This window comes from Manis pentadactyla, chromosome 4 (genome assembly GCF_030020395.1).
Source record: "Manis pentadactyla isolate mManPen7 chromosome 4, mManPen7.hap1, whole genome shotgun sequence".
In the NCBI taxonomy this organism is placed as follows: Eukaryota; Metazoa; Chordata; class Mammalia; order Pholidota; family Manidae; genus Manis; species Manis pentadactyla.
In genome coordinates, this window is record NC_080022.1 from 154,406,443 (window position 1) to 154,423,055 (window position 16,613).

The 16,613-nt window shown below is 34.5% G+C and overlaps 1 protein-coding gene across 4 annotated transcripts in view; it reads right to left on the reverse strand.

Annotated features, from left to right (window-relative positions):
• The window catches only part of USP32 (ubiquitin specific peptidase 32), a 225,214-nt gene that overhangs the window by 83,755 nt on the left and 124,846 nt on the right, over nt 1-16,613 (reverse strand). For all 4 annotated transcript variants that reach the window (XM_036911110.2, XM_057501265.1, XM_036911108.2 and 1 more), the window contains exons 6-10: nt 12,969-13,100; nt 11,349-11,456; nt 9,734-9,849; nt 9,314-9,376; nt 7,410-7,493 (exon numbers count right to left, since the gene is read on the reverse strand). In XM_036911110.2, coding sequence (XP_036767005.2) covers nt 7,410-7,493; nt 9,314-9,376; nt 9,734-9,849; nt 11,349-11,456; nt 12,969-13,100 — 503 coding nt within the window. The remainder of the gene's footprint in view (nt 1-7,409; nt 7,494-9,313; nt 9,377-9,733; nt 9,850-11,348; nt 11,457-12,968; nt 13,101-16,613) is intronic.

Here is a 16,613-nt window from a genome sequence, read left to right on the forward strand (position 1 = left end):
TATACCCTGAAAACTATAAGACACTCTTAAGAGAAATTAAAGAGGACACTAACAAATGGAAACTCATCCCATGCTCTTGGCTAGGAAGAATTAATATCGTCAAAATGGCCATCCTGCCCAAAGCAATATACAGATTTGATGTAATCCCTATCAAATTACCAACAACATTCTTCAACGAACTGGAACAAATAGTTCAAAAATTCATATGGAAACACCAAAGACCCTGAATACCCAAAGCAATCCTGAGAAAGAAGAATAAAGTGGGGGGGATCTCACTCCCCAACTTCAAGCTCTACTACAAAGCCATAGTAATCAAGACAATTTGGTACTGGCACAAGAACAGAGCCACAGACCAGTGGAACAGATTAGAGACTCCAGACATTAACCCAAACATATATGGTCAATTAATATTCAATAAAGGAGCCATGGACATACAATGGGGAAATGACAGTCTCTTCAACAGATGGTGCTGGCAAAACTGGACAGCTACATGTAAGAGAATGAAACAGGATCACTGTCTAACCCCATACACAAAAGTAAATTCAAAATGGATCAAAGACCTGAATGTAAGTCATGAAACCATAAAACTCTTAGAAAAAAACATAGGCAAAAATCTCTTGGACATAAACATGAGCGACTTCTTCATGAACATATCTCCCTGGGCAAGGAAAACAAAAGCAAAAATGAACAAGTGGGACTATATCAAGCTGAAAAGCTTCTGTACAGCAAAGGACACCATCAATAGAACAAAAAGGTACCCTACAGTATGGGAGAATATATTTGTAAATGACAGATCTGATTAAAGCTTGACATCCAAAATATATAAAGAGCTCATGCACCTCAACAAACAAAAAGCAAATAATCCAATTAAAAAATGGGCAGAGATCCAAAAGACAAACAAAAAATGTTGGCGAGGCTGTGGAGAAAGGGGAACCCTCCTACACTGCTGGTGGGAATGTAAACTAGTTCAACCATTGTGGAAAGCAGTATGGAGGTTCATCAAAATGCTCAAAACACACTTACCATTTGACCCACTCCTAGGAATTTACCCTAAGAATGCAGCAATCAAGTTTGAGAAAGACCAATGCACCCCTATGTTTATCGCAGCACTATTTACAATAGCCAAGAATTGGAAACAACCTAAATGTCCATTGGTAGATGAATGGATAAAGAAGATGTGGTACATATACACAATGGAATACTATTCAGCCATAAGAAAAGGGCAAATCCTAACATTTGCAGCAACATGGATGGAGCTGGAGGGTATTATGCTCAGTGAAATAAGCCAAGTGGAGAAAGAGAAATACCAAATGATTTCACTCATCTGTGGAGTATAAGAACAAAGGAAAAACTGAAGGAACAAAACAGCAGCGGAATCACAGAACCCAAGAATGGACTAAAAGGTACCAAAGGGAAAGGGACTGGGGAGGATGGGTGGGAGGGGGGGATAATGGAGGGGAAGAATAAGGGGGGTATTAAGATCAGCATGCATGGGGGGGATGGGAGAAAGGGGAGGGCTGTGCAACACAGAGAAGACAAGTAGTGATTCTACAACATTTAGCTATGCTGATGGACAGTGACTGTAAAGGGGTTTATAGCGGGGACCTGGTATAGGGGAGAGCCTAGTAAACATAATATTCTTCATGTAAGTGTAGATTAAAGATAACAAAAAAAGAAAGAAAGAGAGAAAAGGGGGATTACTCCATGATAGGATAAAACTAACTGTAAATCAACGATTAATGCATGCTTTAAATATCCTTAACTTTGATCACTTAAAGGGTGTCAGATGATCGGCTATGGAGGTACACTTTTCTGATAATATTCCTTTCTCTTAAAAAAAAAAAAAGCAGTTCCTGTGTGGTGACCTCCAATGAGTTCTACACATGGTATAAAGGGCAGATCAAAGTGTGGGCAAAGGGTCTGTTTGTGTTTATACAGAGGATCAAAGCCTAATTTGGCTACTGAGAAAATGAATGATATGAAGAAGAACTTCCAACATCAGCACTCTCTGGAAGAGTCATACCAGAAGATGATCATCAAAAAACCTCAACAAAGATCCAGGCGATGCTGCAGTTGTAGCTGCATTCATCCCACCAGTTCCTGGACTTGCCATTGGAATGAAGAAGGAGATATCTAAGCTGGCCTGTGCATACAGTAAAACAACAAATTTGACTGCATCTACACTGCTGGAACTCAACCAAGAATTAGGAGAAGTGCAAGTTCTAGCGCTCCAAAATCTTACAACTACAGACTCTCTACTGTTAAAAGAACATATGGGATGTGAACAGTTCCCAGGAATGGGCTGTTTTAATTTGTCTGATTTCTCTCAGACTGTTCAAGTACAGTTGGACAATATCCATCATATCATAGACAAATTTTCACAAATGCCTAGGATGCCTAACTGGTTTCCTTGGCCTCACTGGAGATGGCTGGTAATTATAGATCTGCTTTGGTTATGTAACTGTATTCCTATTATGTTAATGTGTGTGTGCAATTTAATTAGTAATTTAAAACCTATACACGCTTAAATTACTCTACAAGAAGATATGTCAAAGAAATAATCAATCTTCCCATGTTTTCTTCCGTCTACTACCTCTATAGCTTTTCTTCTTCCTTCCTAATTACAACCCTTAAATAGAATTTGTGCCTCATATCGAATTTACCGAGTATCATAATTCCTCCAAGTGCTAAAGATACCTCAAGACAAATGCTGGGCATAGAAGCCACAGGGCATAAATCTGCAAAGAAGTAAAAATCTAACCTTTTCAAACAATATGGCTTCTCTCTCACTTACCAACTTTACATCTCCCTGTATGGCCCCGGAAGATGACTGGTTAGCCAGAGATGGATAAGATTCCTCAAGGGAGGAACAACCTAAGACAGGCACAGTTGCAGGGGGGCCATCAGGTGAGAAATTGGGGATCAACAGAGGTGAGGCTTAGAACCTCTCCCCCCCTGTTTTGAGAGAAATCTTCTGCATCCGTGGATGTTTTATTGCCCTTGTATAGCTTGGATTAACACATAGTCTACAGGCACACACCTGATCATCTACATCTGCTCTCTTACAACACTAAACTAAGTTTTCTACCTTTATCTTACATCTACCTACCACTTCAGCATTTTATCAAAAAAATAATAATAATAATAATAAAGGGAGAAATGTGGGATCCACATATAAATCAAGTATAAAAATCAAACGAATATTCATATTTGACCTGATTGTTTATAGTTCATAATGCGTGATCAAAACCGAAAGTTTCTGTGATGACTGCCCTTGCACTGTTCACCATGTAAGAACTTATTCACTATGTAAGAATTTGTTCACCATGTAAGAACTTGTTCATTATACTTTAGAAGATTGGAGACTGTTGAAAATTAGACTTGGGATTGATTAATGATTGTGCATTGAGTACCCTATACAGAATTTTATTGTTGTTAACAACCATTTGAACAATAAATATAAGATATGCCCTCTCAAAAAAAAAAAAAAGTAATTTAACTGTATTTCCAACCTTCCTGCTCACCATTGTTTCTTGGTTCCCATTCCTCTTGGGATTCATTTTTCCGTGGGTCTATAGATAGTGAACTTTCTTAAATTTTATTATTAAAATGTCTTTATTTCATAAAAAAAAAAATGGGCAGAGGAGCTGAACAGACAGTTCTCCAAAGAAGAAATTCAGATGGCCAACAGACACATGAAAAGATACTCCACATCACTAGTTATCAGAGAAGTGCAAATTAAAACCACAATGAGATATCACCTCACACCACTAAGGATGGCTACCATCCAAAAGACAAACAACAACAAATGTTGGCGAGGTTGTGGAGAAAGGGGAACCCTCCTACACTGCTGGTTGGAATGTAAATTAGTTCAACCATTGTGGAAAGCAATATGGAGGTTTCTCAAAATGCTCAAAATAGACTTACCATTTGACCCAGGAATTCCACTTCTAGGAATTTACCCTAAGGATGCAGCACTCCAGTTTGAAAAGGACAGATGCACCCCTATGTTTATTGCAGCACTATTTACAATGGCCAAGAAATGGAAGCAACCTAAGTGTCCATCAGTAGATGAATGGATAAAGAAGATGTGGTACATATACACAATGGAATATTATTCAGCCATAAGAAGAAAACAAATCCTACCATTTGCAACAACATGGATGGAGCTAGAGGGTATTATGCTCAATGAAATAAGCCAAGTGGAGGAAGACAAATACCAAATGATTTCACTCATCTGTGGAGTATAAGAACAAAAGAAAAACTGAAGGAACAAAACAGCAACAGAATCACAGAACCCAAGAATGGACTAACAGTTACCAAAGGGAGAGAGACTGGGGAGAATGGGTGGGTAGGGAGGGATAAGGGAGGGGAAGAAGAAAGGGGGTATCATGATTAGCATGTATAATGTGGGGGGTGGGGGAGAGGGGAGGGCTGTGCAACACAGAGAAGACAAGTAGTGATTCTACAACATCTTACTATGCTCATGGACAGTGACTGTAATGGGGTTTGTGGGGGGGACTTGGGGTAGGGGAAAGCCTAGTAAACATAATGTTCTTCATGTAATTGTAGATTAATGATAACAAACAAACAAAAAAATTGTTTATTCTCCTACACTATTTTCTAGATGCTTTATTTTTTACCATTCACATTTATTAGATTTATATATAAATTTACCAATACAAACTTATTAGATTTATAATCTACCTGGAGTTTAATTTTCTTGTATGGTATGAGGTAGGAATAATGATGTGTTTTTTTCCCATATGGATACCAACTGACTCACTACCACTTACTGAAGAAATCATCCATCCCCATCTGTAATGCAATGTCTTCTTTGTTATAAATCAAGTGATCACATTTATAAGTCTGTTTAAGGACACAGAATACTGTTCCATTAGTCTACTTGGCTAATTTTATGTATATATCACACTGTCTTAATACTGTTGTTTTATAATAGTCCTACTATCTGGTAATCTAAGTCCTCTAACATTGTTCTTTAATATTATCTTGGCTTTTTTGGCCCTTTGCACTTCTATATGTATTTAGAATCAGCGTGTCAAGTTCTGCAAAAACAATGATAACAATAATTTTGGGAGGATTCTGATTGACCAACTCAATCAATTTAAGGGGAATCTTTAAAACAGTGAGCGTTCCTATACGTAAGTATGGATTATTTCCCTTGGTATTGGTTGAATTGCTGCTTTAACAAATTACCACAAATTCAGTATCTTAAAGCGACACAAATTTATTACCTTACAATTCTGTAGGTCAAAAGTCATGGGTCTCACTAGGCTAAAAATCAAGATGTCAGCAGGTCTGTAGTCTTTTCTGGAGTTCAAAGAAATAATTTATTTCCTTGTCTTTGCTGGCTTCTATAGTTCACCAGGATTCCTTTGTCCATGTCCCTTTCGTTCCTCTATCTTTAAAGCCAGAAACTCTGCATCTGTCTAACCCTTCTTCCAAAGTCATCTCTCTCTGACCACAGCTGGGAAAGGTTCTCTACTTTAGGTCTCACGTGATTAGACTGGACCCATCTGGATAATCCAGGCTAATCACCCTGACTCAGAATCATAACCTGATACATCTGTGAAGTCCCTTTTACCATGTAAAATAATATATTCCCAGTTTCCAGGGATTACAGCATGGATTTTTTTTTTTTGGCGGGGGGTGGGGGGCATTATTTTGCCTACCACACTCTTGAACATTTGATATTTTTTGACAAACATACAGGAAAGAAGACCCTGATTATGTTTATTTAGCATGCTTCCTCTGCAAATGATTTGACACGGAGTACATATAAAAGGATTGAAAATAGATACAGGAATGGTTTTCTAATTCTATTGACACTCATATATGTTACACTTAAATATCCAAAACAGCCAAGAGGAGGATCTTGGCAAAGAAAATAAGAGTGTAATTCAAGCTTTTATCATTGAACTTACCAGATAACTACCAATTTTAAGACACAGAAAATAAAACTACTCAGCATAACAGCCTGCTTATTCATATATTAAGTGAACATATAGTTTTAAAAGTGTTTCTGAATATGGAATAAAGTATAGTAAATGTAATGTTAAAATTTAGGTAGTGGGTAGATGTATATTCTATTGAAAGTATTTTCCAGATTTCCATAATACATTGTGAGCAACACATACACACAAAACCAAATCTCAAGCATACACTTGTTTACAGTTATAGAAAAAAACAGTGCCATGGCAAATTCTTAAGAATGAGAAAATAGGAGAGGCAATACAAAAAAATCAAAATGCTGTCCTATGTGAGAGCTGCACAATGACTCAGACACAAACCTCAGTGATTAAAATGTTTATACAATTATGAAATAAGGTAGTTGAGGATATTATTTTAAATGAGATAAAAACAGTTGATCAATTTTCATTATTACCAACATGTCATTTCGGTTTATAGTGATTTATATTATTTTTGTACATATTTATAAAGCCATCAACTTAAATTCCTGCTGAAAATTATAAGTGATAGTGGAGCAACTGACTAATTTAAATGGATGTTACATGATTGTCTGTTTTTATCAGATTGTATATATTTTAAATATACAACAATTAGTCTATAGCTGTCAGGATCAATCTCCATTTATTTCAATACAGCCATGGCACAGACAAGTTATTCTTTATTTACAATGGATGATCCATTGCAAAATACCAATAATATATCAATAAAAATACCAAACCTTTCTGACTTTCAGAGGGGTGCTTTTACAAAGAAAGGAAAATGAAATAAGGAAACTCTATAATACCACTATTAAATCAAGTTAAATATTTATGAAGAACTATGAAAAATGAAAACTAAATTATTTTTTTAAATTGCAGCAAGAGAACTACTTTAACTAGGAAAATAGTTAAAATCCGGCATGCTCTATAACTTAATGTTCATTCTGGCAGCTTTTCTTTACTTCTTCTCCCTCAATCTTTCTTGGACCTTCTAAAGAATAAAAAAATTTAGAAACAGCCTTACAGCTAAGATAATCTCCTAACTGGAGAGACTGTATACTTTGAAAAATTTACAGCTACATACTTATGACCTATCCCTCTGTTCACACTATTAGGAAGTAAAGAAAAATAGTAAATTATGATGATTTTTGCAATTTAAATCATTATGTATGTATCTATATGCTGGTCTGTTGTGAGTTATGCTACTATAAATAAACATAATCAGTTATATTTGGCTTTCCTATCTCCCATGTCATGACTTTGAGAAACTTTATAGCCCTCATGCACTAGCTCAACATTTTTCAGGTTGGTATACAAGATAATGTAGTTCTTCTTGTAATATATGGTTTTGCAGCCTATATGCAATAACTACTACATAATGGTTCATGTAGAACTACTGGTATTACTACTCTCTATACCTATCATTTACCTTAAACATACCTGGAAAAGGAGATTCAAAAATTCATTGGCAAGAACATTTTTCACACTCCAGATCTGATAGTCTTCTAGAGTAAGATGTCCCATCTGAAAGAGAAACAATATTCAAAAAAATCTCATGTTAAGAATGTCCTCATTTTTTAAAAAATTAAGATATCATTGATATACAATCTTATGAAGGTTTTACATGAGCAACATTGTGGTTTCTACATTCACCCATATTTTCAAGTACCCCACCTCACTGCAATCACTGTCCATTAGCATAGGAAGATGCTATAGAGTCAAGAATGTCCTCAATATATATATATTTTTCATGTCAGGCAAATATATAACCAAATGTTTCTTACTTCATGTGTTCAATGACTCTCTAATGGTCCTAGATAAATAAAATTGTTTTTTAATTTAATTAATGATATTAATATATCCTCTTTTCACTTTATATTAACCATATATAAGGAGTACTGTGATTATAGTTATATTAGCTTTCATGGTACAACTTCAATTTGAGTACATTAATATCAATCTAAAGGTAAAAATTAATGAGGAATATTAGCACAATCTAACCACTGAATATGGTTAACAGGTTTGGTTGAAAAGTTCAAGTTTTATTCTAAACTGTTACTATTTCATTATCATGGCTACATGGAAATAGAGCAGATAAATTATCTTAGTCTGTCAACATTATTATCTTTTAATGTTCACAGTAGAACCAGAAGTAGAAACTCCTTACTTACTTAAAACTAGACAATAGCTACATATTTATCAAACACTTAGAAGAAAGGACTAGAAACAGTTAGAAATTATATCTCTACATAAGGCATTCTCTAACAAACTCTTCAATGTTTCTGTTCTTAAACATACCAAATAGAAGCAGACACCTTAGTTTACGGAAAAGAGAGGTGAATGAAAGGAAAAGGCTGCCTATATTGCCAAACAAAGCTCATGCCTTATAAAACTCATTTCTACGGAGTATCAGTTAATAAGACTGATGATTCCTTCTGGAATTGTGACTGAAGAAAGAAAAAAAATGTTACTTATTTTTTCTAAACTTTTGTAACACCACCGTGGCCTATGACCTACCAATCTGCTATTTGGTACATGCCAGGGTTTGACAAGAAAGGCTCAAATTAACTCAAATGTGCCTCACATATGTGAATTATTTTCAATTTCACAGGGATACAGAAATATCTCAGTAATGCAAGCTACAGGTGTAAACCTGTAGTAAGTATAGTATCCTTACTAATAAATGCTGTCAAACTAAAAAAATGCAAGGATATTTTTCTTTGTAAAGTACATGTTTATTGCTATGATGAGCTTATTCTGGCTGCTATTAAAGAACTCAGGAGAGGCCCTTGCCAACACTATTAAAGAAAAAGTTTTTAAAGGAATATATGTATTACCTCCAAATTGAGATAAAAAGTCATTTTTGTCACCCCAGATATCCTATGGTCCTTCCCAGTTAATCCACCCATGCCTGAAATCACTATTCAAACACTTACCACCATTTGCTAGTTTTGCCTCTATTCTTATATTTCTTATAAATGGAATCATACAATATGTATTCTTTCATGTGTGGCTTCTTTAGCTCAATGTAAGGTCAGCTTTATCAAAACTTATTAAAATGGGAGAAATAAAGATTATAAGCTAGAGATGACAAGGGCTGTGTCTACTTAATTTTTACAAAAGGCATAGCTTATAAAATACAGTCATAAAACACTTAATGGAGTTGTTTAAAGCTGGAATGGGCTCTCTTTAGAGACAACTAGGAGGTATTATAGCCACAGGTCCAAATAAGCACTTGGTGGGAATGATTCAGAAAAGATTCAACTATATATTTAAACTATATATTCTAATTCAGAGTACACGGTATTTTTAGAAAAGGATAAACTAATCCTAGCTAGACTCACCTTTGTGGTGTCACGTGCATTCAATATGCCTTCTACAATGTCAGATAGATCCATATGTAATTCCTTTAAAATCAGAAATTCAAAGGAATAATTAGAAAAGACATCATTTTTATTATTCAGCGGCCAAAGTATACTATATTTTGATCAATTATTTTTAAAATTACAATATATAAATATATTCTTATATTTGCTTTAAAAATTTAAGACAATTTTCCTGTAGTTTCACTCCTACTTTACACAGTAAGTTCAGTTTATTAAATTTTATTAGCAAATTCTCTTTCCGATTTTGCACTTATTTTGAGTAGCATAATACAGCAACTAGAAGTAATAACAAATCCTTTTCTCTTTTTAGAAAAATTCTCCACTCCATTTTCCTATTAGAAGTTTACAGTCCACAAGATGTACACAACTACAACTTACTGGAATATCATCAGTGCGGTTGTCCTTCCAGACCTCTAAAAGTGCAATGACCATGTCTCTAAGTTCAACCCTGGAGAGAACTCCATCACGGTCAATATCAAACACCTTAAAGCAAACTAAAGACAAGAAACTCTTAAGGAGGGAAATTACTTTTATATTCTGAAGTATAATACATTTTGCTAGAAGCAGTCCTATTAAAATTACTAAATTTGTCAAGCAAGTATATTCTGGATTAAGTTCTCATCTGGAGCAGGCTATCATGTCACTAATGACCTCTGAACTTACTTCCTACACTCACTTCATAAATCTCTTCCTCTAAATCATTGCCCAGGTCGGGGAGCCCTATGTTTCACCTAAATTCCTTGCAAAGTAGAAAAAAAAAGCAGCCAAGTTACTATACAATAAATATTATAATACCTCACAGGTTTTGAGGAGATAATTCAAACCCTTAAATTAATTTCTCATATTTAAAACTGAGCACTGCAGAGCTGATTCTTATATTGCTGAAAATATCCCACCTACATGAACCAATAAAAGCTGGCACATAGTCAGTTTCCACTCTGCCTCTCCAAAGTAATTAATGCATGCTCTATTTTTTGCCAAAGAACAATTTCCACTCTCCAATGAAGTTTGTATACAAATGCTAAGTACTAGAAATATCAGTACTTTGCTAATTAACTCCAAACAAATGAATCTTAGTTTGTTAACTTCCATTAGTCCACCAGCAAAATAGAAAAAAAAAAAAAATTGGGGGCAATTATTAAACTAAATTGAGAAGCAGAGATTTCAGCCTCCTTTTTAGTAGGACTTTCATGGGGACAAACAAATCTATCATAAAGCCAGGTTGGAGTCATGGCGTATCATCCGGTAAGAAAAAAGAAATTGAATTTCTAAAGTTAAATAATTATCTATTTCATACATTCCCATAATAATTATGCTATTAAATCAACTGAGTGCATCATAGTACAATATTATTACAGTTGATCAAAATATAAATAGCACACCCAAAAGAGGCAACACTTGTGCAGTTGTATTTTAGAAAGACACAGAGATAATGACCCTAGTAAATATATTAGAAGTAGGTTCCAATTAAATGTAAACTGCTGCATTTTCTCAAATATGGTTAAGATTTAATAATGTAATATACTTATAAATAATGCTATAATAACATTTTAGCTAGGTTAAAAAGAACATTTTAGTATTTAATAAAACTTTTGATAATAAATTTCATTTTTCTAATTAAATATTAATGTATACAAGTGACAGAAACTGAGTTGTACTTCAGATTATGCAAGGCATAGAATTCTCTACATAGATTATTGAAAATATTTTCTAAACATTTTCAGATATATTTATGACTGGTAGTTCATTTATCATGAACTGCAAGTTCATCGGGAAAATCAACCCAATTATTAATAACAAAGATCTAAAACTACTTCCTAGTAAAAAAGAACAAACAACTGAATCCTTAGATTCACCTCAGTAAAACTTCAACATAAGGCTCTTATTTGCCAATGTGACAGTAATGCAAATTCAAACTTCAATGCACATGGATGGATGCTAACTTTTTTTCTGCACAGTTTGCAAATTTTGTGGCAATGTTTAACACACTTACATTTTTGTCTTTCAGCTAGGGGACCCCTGCAACAGGCTGATAATCCACAGGATATCTCCTTGAAATCTATGTGATTGTCACGATTTTCATCAAAAGCATTAAACAAACCTGTAAAATAGGAAAAAAACACCATAAACAGAGTCAACAAACTTCCTAATGTTAATAAAGACATATTTATGAAAGAGAAATGACTCTTTCCCCCAAACTGGCCAAATTTAACAAAAAGAAAGAAAGAAAGAAAGAAAAATGTTTATCTGTACTTTCCACTGTCTGAGGAAGCATTTCTTTTCTTTCCTAGTATAATTATAACTAAAACTTAAGATTGTAACAGAAAGTACGTTACTATCATTTAGTGTTTGGTTATGTTTGTCTGTAAGTCTCTATCTTATGTCAATTCTAATAGCTAAAAATGACTATAAGATATAAAAAGTAAAGATTAATTAAAAAAAACTAAGAACTGGGGGAAAAAAGGTCCGAAATTACAATTATCCTTACTTAGAAAGACTGAAAAGGAAAAGGAATGAGAAAAGTTGAAATACATACTCAAAAATATACTGTGGTGTTAATAATAAGCTCCCATAAAGCACTTTTGCTACAAAAGAAAGAAACTCCAGTCTTCTTTGTACTATATAATCTTTTATAAATGAATATTTTAAGTTTCAGAGATTAAAGGGAATTTATAATCCCTGTGGTTTTCAAACTTTTGTAAAATTTAGATATAATTTTTTCAAATGAAATGATTTATCAATCTCTAATTAAAAACAGGTAAAATACAACTGTGCTGTTGAAGGAGGTGGAAGCCCAAAGCCCTATCTACTCTGGCTCTCCTAATAAGTATATCTGAAGTACTCTAGGAATCTGAAGAATACAGTCTTTATTTCAAGAATCTAATTCTGAGCCCTCAGTTTAAAGAATATAAAACTAAAGCTCAGAAGGGGTTAAGTGATTTGCGAGAAGTAAGTTTAAAAAGGTCAGAACCAGACACAGAAACCCAAGTAGTCAGATTGCAAATATGGTTTTTGTGGTATCACTTACAATTACTCTTTGTATTCCTAATAAAAAAAAAAAGTTACAGCAATGAAAAGTTCAGGGCTAGCAGGGATCTCAAAGATGGTCTAGTCCAGTGGTTTCTGGTTTCTTAATCTCTTTTTTTCAGGGTAGGAGGTGAGACAGCAGTGGAACCTTCTCATGAAAAAGCAAAAGTAGAGGCACTCGAGCTGAGAAAGAGGTGGGATTAGTGTGGAAACCAGGAGCTCTGCCCACTTAGTGGCCACCACCTTATTCCCTGCAACAGCTGCTGACACACCTCATTGCAGGCGTCTCATTGCCTCACTGAGGCGCCTTAGGTTCAGCTTCAAAACCACTGACTTGGTCAAACTCATATGAGGATATTCAGGTGCAGAGAGCTAAACTGATTTATGCAAGTTCATAGGTAGAATAGGAAGCTCAAGACTATAATCTTAATTCCCATTTCAGTTTTTTTCCACTATATTATTTGCAAGAAACCTGCATACCTCTTACAATACACTCTTTAAGAGTTAAGATGTAGTGGTTAGAAATAAGAGATGGGCTCAGGTGTGTTTACCTAAGAACATTTGTAGAATATAGAATGACTCTTACCTTCACATAGAGATGGATGAATAGGTGGTGAAACCAATGGGCCAAAAGTCTCTAAATCAAATCGTCCAGTCCGGGACTGAGCTTTCAGCAACCAATAGCGTTTCTCCAGATCAATGATGTCTGATTCCTCCACTGAGAGTCAAATCAAACAAGATTATAAAACCTCAGACTTCTGTTCTGGGCATTTAGTTCATTCTAATATAACTTCCAAAGCACTTTAATTTCCTAATTCAGTTACTAAAAAATAATCATCACATAAAACAAAACTTTGAAGACAAATACATTTTATCTTAAATGGCATGAAAACTAAACTTCTATTAACATAAAAGAGGCTTTAAAAATCAGAATTTTTGTTTTGGAGTTTCCCATTAAGTAGGCTGCTTAAATCTAACATATAAAACAGTAAATAACTGAGACATATCTTTTTGGCTTCCCACACCACTTTTATCTGTACTCATTTTTCTTAATTTTTAATCTCTGTCTTAGATTTAAAGATTCTATATACGTATTCTCTCCTAGCTACACTGTGAACATCCTAATAGCAGGATCCATGTCTGATTCCATCCTGTCAATATGGCAACTACTTACACAGTCAATATTTTTTAAACAAATGAAAGATGATAAAAAATATTATAAGTAACAAAGTCAATAAATAACAGAGGAGGCAGAGTAGGATTTCCAGTGCGATAGATAATAGGAGCACCATGAAAACATGACCGTCTTTCTTTCCTCATTCATTGTAAGTTATATTAAAAAATCACTGATAAGCTCCAAACATGATCATGGTTAGATTTTACATGTGCTTTTTTTTTCCTCCAAGGAACTAAAGTAATATTTAGAAAGCAAACACAGTAAACCCTTCCACTGTCCTGGCTTGCTGCCCACAGTCACTTTCCAGGCATTGTCAATGTATGAGGAACCCAAGCAGGAGGAACATTGGAAGCATTCATAGACTCAGAGGGTCACACTTAACTAGTAGGGGAAAAACTAACTTTAGAGTAAAGGCTACTTCAGACTTGCCCAACAAAGGTTTTAAAAATATCTTTGAAAATATCAAACAAAACAAAACAAACTTCTTCTAAAGGAAGACAACAGAATCCAATTAGCCATATAATGTTCACAGTATCTAGCATACAAAAAGAAAAGAAAAGAAACAAACAAGAAAAAGTGACCCAAAACTAGGATAAAAATAAGTCAACAGAAAAAGCCATAGAAATAACAGATTCCTATGATGGAATTAGCAGAAAAGGCTTTTAAAACATCTACTATAAATATCTCAAGGATTTAAGGAAAACCATGACTATATTGAGGAAAGAAATAGAAACTATAACAAAGTACAAAAAGGAACTACTAGAGATGAAGAATATTTGAAATTTGAAAACATTCACTGGAGAATTTAACAGCAGATTAAAAACTACAGAGATCAGTAAATTTGAAAACTGAGCAATATCATAAGGAGAAGAAAGGGCAAAAAATGATTACAATGCCAGTGACCTACAAGACAATATCAAATAGTACAACACATGTGCTATTGGGGTCTCAGAAAGGGTGGGCACAAAATATTTGAAACAGTAATAGCTAAAAAACGTTCACACTTAACAAAAACTATAATCCTACAGTTCCAGAAGTTTAGTGAAACTTGTGCAAAAAAAATTCAAAGAAAACCAAACCAAGGCAAGTTATAATCAAATTGCTGATAAAGAGACAATCTTAAAAGCAGCAAATGAGGGGAGGAAAAAACACATTACAAACAGGAAAGCTAAGCAATGATTTTTCTTCAGAAAGAAGAGAGTCAGAGAAAATGGGAAAAATTGTTGAAAGGAGGAAAAAACCCTGTTAATCTCAAATTCTTTATCTTATGAAAATATATTTCAAAAATAAAGGTAAAATAAAGAATTATTTTGACAAACAAGAGCTGAATTAATTAATCAACAGCAGAACTACACCAAAAGGAATATTAAAGGACGTTCTTCAGACTGAATAAAATGATACTAGATGGAAATCAGTAGCTACACAAAGAAAAAACAAAACAGGAAATGCCCAGCCTCTAACTTATATGGGGCTGATATCACTGATCAGACCAGATTATGGATGGGAGTTTGGTTGCAGCTTTGGTTAGATTAAGTTTACCTCTGATTCAAATGCTTTGAAGATGAGTTCAGATTTTTATTCAAAAGAGCCCAGAAACTGCTAGTTTTTAAGACTAGGGGTCTATAAACTTCAGCCTTAGGCTGCACGCATGTTTATATAAATAATGTATTCAAACACAGCCATGCCATTTACCTACATATAGTTTATGGCTGCTAATGTATTACAATGGCAGAGTTGAATAATTGTGACAAAGTCACATGGTCTACAAGTCTAAAATATCTTCTATCTGCTTTTTTAAGAAAAAGTTTGCTCAATCCATGTTAGACCTTAAAATTGCTGACAGCAAGACTTTTAGGACTGTGAGACTCCACAAAATGACAGCACCTCAGAACAACAAAGCCATGAGACAGCAAGCCTTCAAGGTTCTGAGACTTCAAAATTGTAAGGCCATGAAAGTGAAAAATCAAGAAACCTCTTTTTACTTTTCAGCCTGCCACCAGTCTCAGCAAAATTCCCACATGAGAGAATTACTAGGTGGAGAGTATTATCTTTGCATTTAGGTTTCCTTCAGATTCAAATTTTAAATAGGCTTCTCAAAAGTTTGGCTGGTTTCTCCTCATCCCAACAAAGATTGCCCTCAGAAAGGCTCACTCCTCCACCAGTCTTACTACCAATCTCAGAATCTGGCCTCAGGTATGAAAGCATCCTATATCTCCTGGTTACCTAGGAAGGGCTTGGGCCTCTGGAGTTCAATTTTGTTTTATTTTATAAGATTTCTGTGTATTGACACATTTTCAGTGGCTTTAAAGAAGAGTAAGATTATTTGATTTTTGTGGTGTTTTCATGCTATTAGAGTGGGATTGAAGGTCTTTCATGCCCTCTACTTCCCAACCTAAAGCAAAACCCTTCAATTATTATTTAACGTGATTCTGAAAATTCTTACCAATGAGAAAAAAAGCATAGCACCAGCAATTCACCACAAGAAATATCCAAAAATAAACTTTCAGAGGTGAGATTTTTTTATGAAGAAAGATTTATAAATAATATTAAAGATATGAATAAATGAAAAGGCATATATACCATGACCCTAGAAGTGTGAATATGCATGAGGGTAACATGCAAGCAGAGATCTGAAGGAAGCAAGGGGGCAAATCATGAAGAAAAAAATGGCCTTCATAGAGGGAACAGGGATAGAGGCCTAGAGATGGTAGCTAGCTCATGGAAGAGAAAGATTACAATGGCTGGAGTTAGATAGGGGGAGAAAATAACAGGAGAGTTGTAAGAGATAAAGTCAGAGAGAAAAATTATGAAGATTTTAAAGTCAGACTATGAAGACCATTTTAAAGACTCTAATTTTAAATGAAACTGAACCACTGGAGGATCTGAAGCAGAGGAGTGACATGATCTAACCGAGGCAATCACTCTAGACCACTAAGTAGAAAAGAGTCCAGTGGGTAGCAAGAACAGAAGTGGAAGATCCGTTAGGTGCTCAATAAAAAGTTAAAATTAGCATTAAAACTAATAGGTTAATAAGTATAGACATACAATTCATAA